The sequence below is a fragment of the Mus caroli genome, chromosome 2 (assembly GCF_900094665.2).
Source record: "Mus caroli chromosome 2, CAROLI_EIJ_v1.1, whole genome shotgun sequence".
Lineage (NCBI taxonomy): Eukaryota > Metazoa > Chordata > Mammalia > Rodentia > Muridae > Mus > Mus caroli.
The window spans coordinates 8,690,401-8,705,436 of record NC_034571.1 but is presented as its reverse complement, the minus strand read 5'-3'; the positions used below and the strand labels follow the sequence as shown (position 1 = coordinate 8,705,436).

Sequence of the window (15,036 nt, the reverse complement as noted above, 5' to 3'; positions counted from 1 at the left end):
ACAACAGGATCCTTCCGCACACGTTTATTGGGAGAGCTTGATTGCAGAGGCGAAAAGACCCCGAGCCCAGAACTGGTGCTGCTTATATAGGCCTAGGAGAGGCGTGTCTCACACCCAGATTGGTTATGCTTTCTACCTTATTTACATGCCCTGGGCAGGCAGTGACTCCGCAAAAACTCTACTGCACATGCGCACATTGGTTGTTTACCCAAACTTATGCATGGTGGCCAGCGGTAGCCAGTGCCACCTTGTAATGGCATATGTGGCTTCCCACACATACTGTCGGGAGACCAGAGGTCAATGTAGGGTGTCTTCTTCCATCATCCTCCAATGTACTTTGTGAGATAATCTGTCACTGAACCTAGAGCTCACTAACCTGGCTAAGCTGGCAGGCCACCTTTCCCCACAGTCCTTCACCACTGCCACAAGCATTGGCATGGCAGGCATGCACCACTCTACATGGCTTTTTCCGTGTGTGCTGGGAATCCAGGCTCAGGTTCTCATGCTTGTTCAGCAAGCAGGTTACTGACCGAGCCATTTCCCTAGCCCTGCTTTTTCATTTTTTTAATTTTGGAATTTTTTTCAAGTTTTAAATTTAAAGATTTTAATTTTTAAAATTTAAGAATTCAAATATTTTTAAAGGACATTTCTGTAGAAGAGACAAGCCAAGAGCAGTTGGTGAAGACACTGAAGGTAAATACAAACACAGATGTGTACATACACACACACACACACACACACACACACACACACACATACCCCACATCAAAACTCAATGGACTTCCTTGCTACATAGGCAAAGCAGCAAGCAATTTTCAAATTCAAAAGATCTAAACTCTGCTGAGATGTTGGCCTGGCTAGAGCCTGTATTGTACTGCTGCCCTCTAAGAGAAAATTTCTAGAACAATCTTCGGATTTCACTCCCTGGTCACCTCTTCCAGCAGAGGAAAAAAGTTTAACTTTCCTGAGTCCGTGATAGTAAGAGAAAAGACTTGGTGCACTGCTGGATGGTCAGGCAGGGGACAGAGTAGGGCCAGTGTGGAGAGTGGGGATACAATCCTACATCCTGAAAGCTGAACAAACAGAACCAAATAGAAATAGCAAGATTATTCTAAAAGTTCCTTTTCGACAGCAGCCATGCAGGGCAGGTCTAACCAGTCAATAGTAGTGTTTGAACCTTTTCAATTTGAAGATTGCTCACTGCTTTGCCTGACTGTGCAGTGGGAAAGTCCATTGAGCGTTGAGGCAGGGAGAGAGTTCTGTGTGCACGTGTGTCTGTGTGAACACAAACAAGTTGAAGTGGAGTCTTCCCCAATTGAGCTCCTCCTTAATTTGTTGAGGTAGGATCTGTTGCTGAACCCAGAGCTCTTGAATCCCAGCTAAGCTTATCTTCTCAGCAGCTCTGGGGATGCCCTGTCTCTGCCTCTCAGGTCCTGGGATTACAGATAACCACCACACCTGCCTGGCTTTTATATGTGGAGTGAATGTGAGCTTTCACGCTTGCACAGCAAGTGCTGTGTGTCTCCTTACAGCAGGAAAATGAAATTCAATTAAATGATACTGCTGTGTTATGATCTTACTGTTTGGGAAAGTTGTAAATCAGTCTAATCTTGCTCATACTTTACCTCCTAAACTAGGCAGATATTTATCTGCCTCATGTGACAAAGAAAATCCTTTTGTCTAGCTATTAATATAGAATTTAGGGTCTCTGAATTTTCACCTATTCAATTACTTAAAAACACTTGGATAATCCCACTAGTCCCTAATTTTTATTATAAGACAAACAAACAAGAAGTACATTTATTCCACTTTCAATGCATCTTATTTAACCCTCAAATCTTTCTCAGGTCACAACCATTATAAACAGCAGATTACACATGAACCAACTGTAGTTCAGAGAGACTAAATCATTCAGGTGCTTCAGCCTTACAAGTTTAAGCCAGTGTTCTTCAACACTGCCCAGCACTACAGAGGCTGAGGCAGGAAGATGGTGTTTTGAGGCCAACAGTGAGAAGAATAGTCTGATCCAAACCACAAAGACCCTGCACCAAAAAAAAAAAAAAAAAATTAAATCCTATCTGAAAAAAATCAAAGCCTAAAGGTATATAGCTCAGTGATAGGGCACTGATGTAGTGTAAACATGGATGTGGGTTCACACACACACACACACACACACACACACTAGCTCAGTGATAGGGCACTGATGTAGTGTAAGAAAGGATGTAGGTTCACACACACACACCCTACCACACCACATACACATATACCGATATGCACACATATGCACACACACACTAACATAGACACACACACACACTCTACCACACACCCCCACACATACCAACATACATACACATCACATGTACACACACATTAACATAGATACACACATACAACACATACCACACACTCACACACACCATCATACCACACACCATACACATACATACCACACACAACATATACATATCACACAAAACCACACATACACACATATACACAAACCACACACATGTACATACACTACCATATACCATATATACACACACAAACACACACATCACCACCACCACCACCACATACCATATGTACTACACACATGAGCACACATACCATTACATACCATACACCACACACACACATACACCACACTACGTACCACATATTACATACCACACCATACACACACACACATACATATACACACATACCATCACCAGAACTACATATCATACACCACACACACACACACAAACATACACACCACACATCTACACACATACCATAACCAGCACCACATACCACACATACACACCATACCCCCTACAACACTGCACCTACCACATACCCCCCCACACACACACCACAAACCATCAGAATGTCTAAGCCAATGTAGAAAGATATAGGTCCTTCTAGGGGCACTGAAGGAGAGTTACCCTCTACCTCCTCCTATTCTTGGCCTCCGTTGGTTTGTGAGCATCATTCCGACCTTAGCTGCTGCTATATCACCTCACCCAGGCCTTGTGTCTTCCTTCTCTTGTCTTTCGAGAATGATACAGTAGTGTATAAGGGTCTGTCTGTGTATACAAGCATGCGTGTTTGCATGTGTGTGCACATGCATATGCAGTCTAGAGGTAGAGGTCAGGTGTCTCCCGTTATGCCTCTTCTCCTTACCTTTTGAGATAGGGTCTTCTGCTGAACTCATGATGGGCTAGCCTGCAGACCATGAACCCAGAACTCACTGATGGACTAGCCTAGACATCAACAAGCTCAGAGAATCTACCTGCCTCTACCCCCACCCACCCCACAGGCTAGAATATAGATATACATAACCACAGCTACATTTTTAACATAGATGATTTTTAACATAGATCTTAACTCAGGTCTTCAAGCTAACAAGGCAGGCATTGTGCCACCTGAACCACCTCAGCTCTCTTTTCTCTTTAAGGACACTATCCTTCGATTTATAGCCCACCCAAAACACTATGTCATCTCAAACTTGAACTAGAGTCTACAGGAATCTTGATTCTAAGTAAAGTCATGTCTAAGTAAAGTCCTGTGGCCATGGACTTGCAGGGAGGATGGTCAGCACGCTACAATCTGCAGTGTTACTCCCTTCCTAGCAACCTCTGCTAGTCCACCTTGCTACTGTGTAATGCCTTAGCTAATATGCTTCTTAAAACACTTTTTCTAACCTTAGTGTTTAGGAGAATTAATTAATGAGGGTTTAAGACATTTATTCTGATTTTTCTTTTTTTCTGCTCATTTGATCCTGTTTTATCAACTCTCAGATATATAATCACTAATCTTGGGCAAAAGTTGTAATTAGAGGCAAGCCAATGGAGAATTCTCTTTTCACTCTTGGTAAACATCGGCCAAAGTATCTATGAGAACATGTGGGAAGCATGTTTATGGATTTCATAGACAGATTCATGTCTGGTAACTACCTATGAGCCAAATGCTCTGTAAGAATCCAAGTCCACATATTAAAAACAATTCTACGATTGATGTTCCTCATTTAGACTAGTATCTGTATTCAGTCTTCAGGGTTATGGGGTCAGGAGGCCCTAGCCCAATTCCATGCTGAACTGGCTGTGTTCAAATGAGCTTTCATGGGTCTGAATTCCCTCCTGCATGAGATGAAAGGATTGGACAAAAGTCTCCTTTCTTTCCTGAAAATTCAGTGATATATGGGCAACTCATATGGAACCTCTCCTAATAAGTTATTTATGATGTTTATTCTACTTAGCTGAAGTCAGCAATAACTCTGTGCTTTATTAATGGCCTCCTTTTCTATTGTGTTGATACTTTGGTTGACTCAGAACAGACTATGTCAGAATGGCTCTCTCTAAACATTAAGGAACAAGCAGCCTTTCCAGAGAGGCCTGCCTGTCCACAAGAGCCAGGGTCCTATTGAATGATGACTATGCAACTAGGCATGAGGATAAATGCTCATGTGTGAATTTCTTAATCCTTAAAGCAAACCTGTGGGATACATACGGTTATTATCAACTATGGTTTACAGGGGAGCAACCAGAGACACAGAGGTTAAGTAGCCTTCCCAGGGTCACATAGCTGGTAAGAGGAGGAGTCTGGAAGCTTTAGCCTGGCGTGTATCACTAGGTTAGAGTGCTGAGCCAAGATCACCTCATGATACTCACCCACTAGAGATTTCAGGTCATGATCAAATGGCACAGACTGCAAACCTGAAACCCCAGTAGTCTAGGTGATTCTGTAGTAACCACAATATAGAGATTTTTTTTCCCCTTAAGACTTATAGAGCCTTTCTACTGTGTTACTGAATTAGATATTGCCTATTATTTCAGAATTCAGGAAGGAAGACACTGGCTAGCTTGAGACAAGAGCTCACAGCCTAGGCTGGCCTCGAACTCATAATCCTCCTGCCTCTGCTTCCTGAAACTGGGATTATAGGCACATGCCACCCCCATACCTATGATAAATAAAAGATAATTCTTGGGTTGTACTGATTAGCAGAACAGTAATAATAACAAACTTTGGACTCAGACCCACTAAGCCTTATGTTCCTTTTCATTTCCTCTGCCAAAAGAGACTACGAGTGTGCCATACCTCCTTTGAGGCAGGTAACTCTGGTCAAAGACAGTCACATGTTTTCTATTGCCTTAGGGACATTAGACAATTTTCTTTCTACTTTATAGTTGAAATACACAAGCAGGCATGTACATCAAAGGACTTTGCGAAACAGTTTACACATGTACAACCTATCTCAGAGAATGCCACACACAGATCTCTGCAGAATTAGCTCAGCCTATTCATCCCCTTGCCTTGGGAGAAAGTTTTCAAAAATAAAATTTTACATTAAAGTGTCAGATGGTTTCTTGAAAAGTCTTTCAAAATTTTAGAACTTTAGATAAGAGAGAAACATGAAAAAAAATCCCAAAAAGGCAGTTTCAATAAAAATTTTATTTTCCCTGCATAATTTTGAAAATGTGATTATTAGTCTTTATGATAAATTGCCACTCTAGACTTTTATCATTTAACTACTTTTCTGACATGCATATGTGAATACTAATTTCTTTAAAGGCTGAGCCACAAAAAAAATAAAATGGCCCATTTTTTAAAAATACTTTCAAATGGCACATGTTTGAAAATAATTGGCCTTTTCAAATCAGACTGCCCTTTTAATAGATAATACTGGTATTCCTGGAGTCAAAACTTCCCCAAGTGACTACACAAAGTTTCAAGTGAAGAACCCAGAAGATGACCCTGCCACTTGCATCTTGCATAGCATAGGACTGCCAGAGTTACACTGCCTGTTTGCTATTACTTCTTATCTGAGAGTTGGACGAGAAGTGCCTTAGGGAATTCCCAAGCCCATGTGGTCCAAATGAAAAGTGTAGATTCCTCCTGTCACTCTGATCATTGCATCCTCCCAAAATGAGAGAGAAGGGCTGTTGGATGAAACAGGACCTGTCATCACAGCACTGTAACTGGGGAGGGGGTGAGAATTTTAAAGTACCTGCTTTGGCCTGGTGTATAGAATTCTATCCCAGTGTGAGGGCCATAGAGATGAGATCATAGCTTCTTTCTCCTATAGAGAAGACCTAGCTGCAGAGATGGCTCAGTGATCAGGAGTGGTGGCTGCCCTTGCAGAGGATCTGAAGTCAGTTCCCAGCACTCACATGGTGGCTCACAATGGTCTATGACTCTAGTCCAGAGAATCCAATGACCTCCTCTAGACTCTACAGGAACGTGTGTGTGTGCGTGTGCGTGTGCGTGTGTGCGTGCAGACACTGATATATACATAAAAGAAAAGAAAATCTTAAAGAAAAAGAAGACACAGTGTGTCTGAAGGAAATTACCAGTGACTGAGAGGCTGTTTAAACAACAGTTAAACAGAGGAGTCAGACTAGAAAGTATACCAACACTCTGAATCCCGTCTAGAAGAAGGAGGTCACTGTAAAGCTAAAAATTTAGAACAAGTCACTTCATACATACCCGCACATGCACACACACCTGTAGCCACAATGGCTGTACTTCCTACAGTTTCTGCTTATTAGCCTCATGGAAGCCTGATGCCAAAGAGGAGTGCACTATCTTATAGAAACATATAGTTAGAGGTATACATGTAGAGATACATTTATATAATTATATTTAGGTATATACATCTGCTTCTGTGTGTGCATGTTTATATATTCATTTTTTTAAGTAGTTTCATCACATAATCTATAAAGGGATAATGCTTTCTGCTTCCCCTACACAGGCTAGAAATCTGAATTTGACAGACAGTCAGGATTTGCCACACAAGGCTTTTTTTCTCTCCCTGTGGTAGACATGCAAACTGGTCAGAAAAGGATTCTACTTAGCTTACTACTAAATGACACCTTATTCTGTTGAGCATCGCTCAGAATGAAACCTTCTTTACTGTTGAAAGTTTCACCAAGAGTTGCTCAGAAATCCCAGGAGCTTGGATTCTGGAAACTAGTGAATATTTAAATGTAAAATGAGTGTGTGCTTAAAAATAACAACTGAGCTGAACATGGAAGCATACATCTTGACTTTCAACACTTGGACAATAGAAGCAGAAAGATGGTAACTTCAAAACCAGCTTGAGCTACATTGAGAGTTCAAGGCAAGCTGAAGCTACATTGAGAGTTTAAGGCCAGCTGGAGCTACATTGAGAGTCCTTTCTCAAATAACATCATTATCATCAGTCTTGAGAAGGAATTAAGCCGTTCAAAGACGAGTCAGAAAATGCTCTTGATATTGGCAAATGCTTAAGTATTTATCAAGCTCAGAAGCCTCCTCTCCCATGTATTGCCAACACTGTTAGTACCATAAGGAAACCATAATGAGGAAGTACCCACTAGCTGGTTAGGAAGACAGCTCAGTCCATAGAGTGTCTACTGCAGTAGTGCAAGGACCTAATTTTGATCCCCCCAAAACCCAAGTCAAAAGCAGGGCAGGGCAGTATGCTCTGATAATTCTACCACTGAGATTCAGGTATATCCTCGAGTCACACTGGGCAGCCATAATATCCTATGGATGAGCCCCAGGTCCTAGGAGACCCTGTTCAAAAAACAAGGTAGACAGACTCTAAGAGAAAAAAACACCAAGATGGACATTGTCACACATGCACGCACACAGGTGCTTACAGTGAGTCCAAAGGTACTGCATAGTTTGTAGTTCATTATATTTCTATGGAGTAGACCTTCCATTTTGTACCATTAGTTTGGGGAAAAAAGAGCAGTCATGTATCATTGTTACCTTGAAGAGACAGGTTTACAAGAGGCATTGTTGCTATGCAAACAGCATACAGCACACTCACTCAGGTAGCCATGGTGCCATTAGGTGATATAACCTGGAGAGCTCCTATTGTGTTTGCGATCTGTTGTCCAGACATCGTTTCATGGATCACAACGGTAAAATAGGGAAACAAACAAAAAATTATGAGCCACAACATAAAACTTAGAAAATCAAATATAAAGGTTATGATATAATATAATACCACACTTCAAATACAGTTTCACTGCAGACAGATTCAGAACTTCTGACAAGGATCTCAGGAATTCTCAAGGACCCAGAAAACCCCTGTGGATTGTGAACCAACAGAAATGACAGTGAAGGTAGGAAATAGATGAAAACTCAGATAGCTTCTTGGTTAGTGGCCGGATGCTGTGTCCACCTTTCCCCATCAGTGCTGGGGTCCCATCCAGCTTGAACCTGCATAGGTCTTGTGCCCAAGTCTCTGAGAGTCTGTGAATGCATCAGTCCTGTTGTGTCAGGAGAGACCATCACACCCATCTTTAGTGCACTGAGAAACTCTTATTGCTAAATGCAGACTCAGTAAGAGGAAAAAAAAAAAAGCTTTCAGCTAGAATCAATGCAGAGATGCAGTTCTTGCTAAATTTGTTTAATGAGGATGTGGCTTCCAGAATAGAAATTCAATTTTCTACCCATTATTTTTTATTAAACGCGCACATTAATAACACTTTGGGTCTTTTGAGACTTTGTTTGGTTATGTTTATTTTTAGATTTATTTTTATTATTTTATATGTATGAGTGTTCTTTCAAGTATGTCTGTACACCATATCTGCTGGTACCCAAGGAGATGGTGATGTGGGTACTGGGAATTGAACCAGGGTCCCATGTAACAAGTGCTCTTAACCACTGAGCCTAATCTACACTCACTCTGTAATCCAAGATTATTTCTGATTCACAGCAATCTTCCTGCCTCATCCTCTCATGTCCTGAGATTCTAAATAGGAGCCAACATACCCAACTAAAACTAGTCCTTGTGGGTTTGTGTGTGTGTGTGTGTGTGTGTGTGTCTTTTGTTGTTGTTGTTGGTTTGTTTTGTTTATTATTTTGTTTTGTTTTGTTTTATTTTTTTGTTTGTTTTTTTGGTTTGGTTGCTTTCCAGTACCAAGGATTGAACCAAGAGCTTTGCTTTGTTGTTTTGAAACAAGGTCCTATGTAGCCTAGGCTGGTACACCAGCCTCAGACTCTTAAGTAGCAGAAACTGGCCTTGAATTCCATATCCTCCTGCCTCCCAAGTGCTAGGATCATAGGCGTGCACCACCCCCTATTCCCAGCTCAGAAATCATCTTCACTGAAAGCTGTCCTGGTTGGATTTTTGGCACATGAAAACTACTAGAATTATCTAAGAGGAGGAACCTCCGTTGAGAAAGTGTCCCATAAGATTGCCTGTAGGTGAGTCTGTGGAGACATTTCTTAATTAATGATTAATGTGGGTGGGCTCAGCTTACTGTGGGAGGTGCCTCCCTGACCAAGCTGAACAAGAGATGAGGTGTAAGCCAGTCAGCAGTGATCTTCTAAGGCTTTTGCTTTGGTTCTGACTTCCGGGTTCCTGCCTTGAGTTTCTGCCTTGACTTCACTCCATGATGGAGTGTGACCTTCAAGTTATAAGATGAAAAACACCCTTTCTTTCCTGAGTTGCTTTAGGTTTGATGTGATATCATGGCAATAGAAACCCTGACTGAAGCAAAGGTTTAGAGGCAAGGATACCCATGCATATGGGGGTGACAATTCTTCCCCGTAGAATCTTATTAATAGCCTGTGTGGTGACTCATGTCTGAGGCTGAAATAGTGGGAATATCATCAATTTGAGGCTAAACTAAGCTACAGCAAGAGCTCATGGTAAACTTTGGCTACAGAAGGAGATTCAGTCTCAAGCCAAAACAAAGTCACAGAATCTCATTACTGGAGCACTTCTTTTGTGAGTAAATGAGATTGAAATCACCAAGTACTAGCAAGTATTTCCACATTTTTAGACAGTACCAACACATACATTAAAAATCCAGCTTTCAGTTTGAATGGAAATGACAGTTAAGGATAGGTCATTGAAGAATGCCATCCTGAACATATTTCTGTTCAGATAGAGTTATTTACCCCTGGACAATTAGAAAGAAAAGGCAAAGATAAATTTACTTTAAATACATGAAAGGTGCATTTATGGCCTGTGCTTATCATGTACAAAAAGTAGGGTTCATTAGGGGCAGAAAAATTCAGTCATAGGGGAAGCTTAACTCATAAAAGATGTTTGAACAAAATTTTTACTATCCAAATGTTAGACTGGTTCTAAAAGGCACAACACTGGATTATTGGCAGGGATGTGCTGGTAACTAGGTGAGGTACTGGAACACTGATATCAGGGAGGAATCAAAGGGCTCTGTGGTTCCACAGTATAAATGTTCCTACCATGGTTAGTTTTAGTGTGTCAGCACCATGTTAGGAAATATGGACTCTGGGAAGAGATGCCCAAGTGCAGATATAAGTAATGGATTATTGGTAATAGGAAAATGTAAAGATGAAATAGATATAAGGAATAGTAGGAGCATTGGTAATAATAAAATATAATTATACAGAATTCAGTCTTGACTGTTATATTTTATAAATACAAATTATTTTGTATAATTTAATTTTAATAGCATTTTATTTATTTTGATTTTTTTGTACAGCTGTACAGTGTATCTTGATCATATCTACCTGCTACTTTCCATCCAATTGCCCAGAAATTTTCCCCACACAGGTCCCTTCCACTTCATGGCTTATGTCATTTATTTGTTTATTGGTTGGTTGGTTGGTTAATTATGCTGTAATTTAACAGCTGACCTCAAGGGTTCTGAAATCTTGGCCACTGGCTCTCAGGAGCATTCCAGTTCCTACAACTGGCATATATAGTAGAGAGAAGGCAGAGACTGCTAAACACCTTCAAGTGCACAGGAAGGCCTCCAGGCACCTACAGCTTCAGTAGCTCTCAGGCCAAGCAGCCCTGCACTGGGTCATTGTCTGTGTGAATAAAATGTGAAACATTCTTTTGTAAGCTGTCACCAGGGTCTTCTCTAAAACACTTTTCTCTTTCAAATAACGTGCATCTGTAATCTCTGAGGGTCCTTCTTCCTTTCACCAGCAATAACTCCAGAGAATCCTTGAGCTTATTTCTTTTGGAGCCTAAATTTCCTGGAGCAGGGGTCCTCTTAAACTTAGGCACAATATTTTTCTAACAAAACATATCCTAACTGGGCATGGTGGTACATGCCTTAAATCTGTGTGTGTGTGTGTGTGTTTAACATATACTACATAAAAATATGATTTATATTTATTATATATGGATGGATGGACAAATAAATGATGAATGGATGGACATACAGAGGGAAGAGTAGATGGATGGATAACATAACAGAAAAACAGAATAAAAGAATGAAATGTTGCACTGGACATAGAAAATGCTGAAAATAACTGAGTACATAGACATAGAAAATTTAAAAAGGACATACATTTAAGTAAACAATTTTACTTTCAGAGAAAGAATGATCATTATGCTCTTGCATCCCTGGTGTCCTTTGAAGTCAAGAAGATGCCGTATAAAGAACAGCCAGCAAAGCTGCCAGCGGGGAGCACAGCGGTGAGTGAGCACCTCTGTAAAAGTCATAGATACAGTAATAGAATTAACAGTGTTTCTAAAGCACTGCCCAGCTTGAGCTTAGTTTAACCTTTACATGGATGGCTTAGAGAACCTTTCTCCTCTTTATCCCACCATTTCCTCTTTTGTTCTAGAAATTCCCCAGTGGCTTTTGATTTAGTTATTAATTTTCATCTAAGTGTCTACATTAAAAGTTACAGGTGTTGGACTCACACTACACGGCACTTTTAAAGTCCATTGTTCTGTTTCCAAGAAACACATTGCAATAGAAACAGAAGCCGTAACAAAACCACACTGATTCTTTAATTTTGGTAGCATAATGGTGAGTCTAGTAGGGAATGAGGAAACTTCCCTAGACTGGCTGCAAACTTAGAATCCTCTGTCCTTTACACATCAAGAACAATTCTGAGCTTAAGGGTGGAGGAAATATGAGCTTTTGAAAATCAAGACTGTTAAATATCACTGAACTTCATAGCTTCTGCAGAACAACTTTTGACATCTTCAGGAGTATGTTAAACCCAGGCAGAGAGAAGGGCATAGCTGAGAGAAAATGGATAGGCTAGCTAACAGAACTCTGCCTTTCTGGTTACTTACAAAGATCTGAAAAACTCACCTCTCTTCAAGACAATATTAAAGCCAGGCATGGTGGCACGCACCTTTAATCCCAGCACTTGGGAAACAGGCAGACAACTCTGAGTTAGAAGCCAGCCTGGTCTACATAGGGAGTTCCAGGACCGCAAGCCATACAGAGTGAGACCCTTTCTCAAGAAAGCAAACAGCAACAACAACAACAAAGCAAAAACAATATTAAAGTTCTAAGCCCCATCTCTTAGTTATCAGTGGATATTTTCAACCCCCAACTTGAAGTCTGGGTCCCTAGACCTTTGTTATTCCAAACGTAGTTTGTAAATAGCCAGGATCCTGGCCATCTCCTGGGAGCTAATTAGAAATACAGCTTCACACTTCACTCCACAGCTATTACGTTATTGGGACATCCACAGTCAGGTTTGTGAAGTGCTCCTTTAGAATGTATGAAGTTGATGCCTTTGCTTTCCAATTCCTGCCCAGATTTTCCATTTCACTGTAATGGGTCATCTTCCTGGCCTAATTGGCCTTTGGTAATTGAAATTGTGGGTTGAAGAAGTAGTTGAGTCAGTAAATTGATTCCCTTGTAAGCATGAGTCCAGTATCTGAAAGCCATGATTTATTTGTTTGTTTGTTTGTTTGTTGTTTTTAATGAAGGGAACTGGAGAGATTGTGCAGTGGTTGAGAGAGCTGGCTGCTTTCCCAAAGGACCTGAGTTTGATTCTCAGCACCCACATGATTACAGATACACATTTTGTTATGTCTGGACAGCGGCTCACATGTCTGGGTGTCTGGGTTCTAGTCTGGAAAGGCATCTTGGAAACCTGGAAGAGAAGAGGGAGCTAGGCGGACGAGAGAAAGATAAAGCTAAGACAAAATTCTGATCAAAGCTCAATTTTACTAATTTGTGCACCCAGTTATGAAGGAGGGGAAGGGGCCCGATTCCCGCCAAATCATCTTGGAGTAAGGTTGCAGGTGAACATGTGATAGCTCCAGAACAGCTAGGAGGCAGGCAGTGGAAGTGGCAGGACGATAGGGTGGCAAGCTCCACCCTGATGCTCTCTAACACTGAAACCTGAGCAAACAGGTTTCAGGCTGGGGAGGGGAGGTTACACATCTGTCTATCTGTATCCCCCAATCCAGGGAATCTGATGCCCTCTTCTGGTTTCTGTGGGCACCAGGCATGCATACAGTGCACAGTCATACATGCAGGCAAAACATCCATACACATGAAGTATAAAATAAAATAAAATAAAATAAAATAAAATAAAATAAAATAAGATGAGGCTCAGGGCTTTATAGTGCTCACCTCTGCTCCCAGTGCTAGCTAGGGAGCTAGGAACAAGCTCACAGGCCTCAGGCTCCCTCTCTAGCTGCCTTGCCTACTTTACCAGTTCTAAGCCAGTGAATAAACCTATCTCAAAACAAAACTAAAATAAAAACACATGGACTATGTCCAAAGAATAGCACCTGAAGTTGCTCTTTGTCTCCACATACATGCACAGGCATATGCAGATGTACACAGATAGACACACACATGTATCTATGCACATAGACACACCAAAAAATTAAATAAATTATTTATTGATTATTCAATCAGTCTCAACTTGGAGTATATGCTTAGAATCATTACTCATGTAACGTTAAATATATGTAGAAATGCATATATTCTGAGACTTCACTTCATGTGACTGGATTAAAGAGATGTAGGGTGGAGCCCTGGACTCTGTTTTAAAAAATATACAAGAGGAGATTCCTCAGGGGGGAGCCAAGTTTGAGAAATTTAACATGACAGATCACCAAGAAGAAAAACTAAGGTTTGGGGGCCCTTCCTCAATCTAATTAGAAACCGTATCTATCATACTGAACTGATAAGATAATTAAAAAAATTATATAACCAAAGTTTTAGGAGTTTGTCAGGGATAATCAAGTCTCGAGACTCAATAAACATCAGTAAACATCCCCAAATATTTTATCTCCTCTGGCTAAGTCTAGGAAGCCCACACTGGAAATGACAATAAAGATTTGAGCAATGTATTTTAAAACCAGCATGGCCACATCTTTCTTCATTTAAATTGCCTCTCTTTCTCTCACAAGTTGTCTGCTATAGCCTGGATTTATGTTCAAGCCAGAAAACAGAGGCTTAGGATTTTAATACAGAGTGTTCATCCAAAGAGGTTCAAAGACTTGCAGCTCTTGAGGAGATAAATCCAGACCCCTTTGTTTTTCTTGGAGCACGTGTTTCATAACAGAAACACATGTTCCAGTGGATTCCATCAACAGCATCGCATCTTTCAGGGATGGCCACAGGTGACAGCCTGCTGTTCTCAACTCATGTCAAAAGATCCATGAAATGATCAAATAAAAGCATGCTTCCTCCTGTTACCATCTTGAAAATGAAAAAAAAAAAAGACCCCTTATCTGATGGCCATGATTTACTGCATCATTTAGATTGAGGTTATTGGAAAAAAACATTTAGGAAAGGAAATGCCTTCAAATCTCCGAATATCTGATTTACAGGAGAAGATCACACTGGTACAAAGCTAGCTGTTCAGTGTAGGAAACCTGTCTTTCTGTGGCTTGGAGAGAACTCTGGCTGGAGGGAGCAGACATCTTGTTGAGAGAGTTCTCAAAGATCTCATTCTTTCAAAAAGAGCCCAGCCAAAGAGAAATGCTGTTAAAGTTAGAGTCACTTGAAGGAATCGCTTGATCATCAGCCACAGTCCATCTGGACACTGGGAAGACTTTGAAGGGGGACTAGCTAATATATGATTGTTTTCCTAGACCCTTGCATGGGGTGACTGGTTTGTTTGTTAGCATAGCATCTGAGCTGGTACCATACTTCTCAGAGGTGATGAGGGGCCATATGATTTAGAGACATACGAGTAGATCTTAAGTTATCACAAAACGGGGAAAAAAATCAATTACTTGAATGCTTCTTCTTTTTCTTCTTCTTCTTCTTCTTCTTCTTCTTCTTCTTCTTCTTCTTCTTCTTCTTCTTCTTCTTCTTCTTCTTCTTCTTCTTC

General features: G+C 40.8%; 1 protein-coding gene across 1 annotated transcript in view; it reads left to right on the top strand.

Moving 5' to 3' along the window:
• Positions 1–15,036, top strand: part of Itga8 (integrin subunit alpha 8) — a 190,939-nt gene that overhangs the window by 161,213 nt on the left and 14,690 nt on the right. Inside the window, exon 28 of the mRNA XM_021155534.2 lies at positions 11,306–11,407. Coding sequence (XP_021011193.1) covers positions 11,306–11,407 — 102 coding nt within the window. The remainder of the gene's footprint in view (positions 1–11,305; positions 11,408–15,036) is intronic.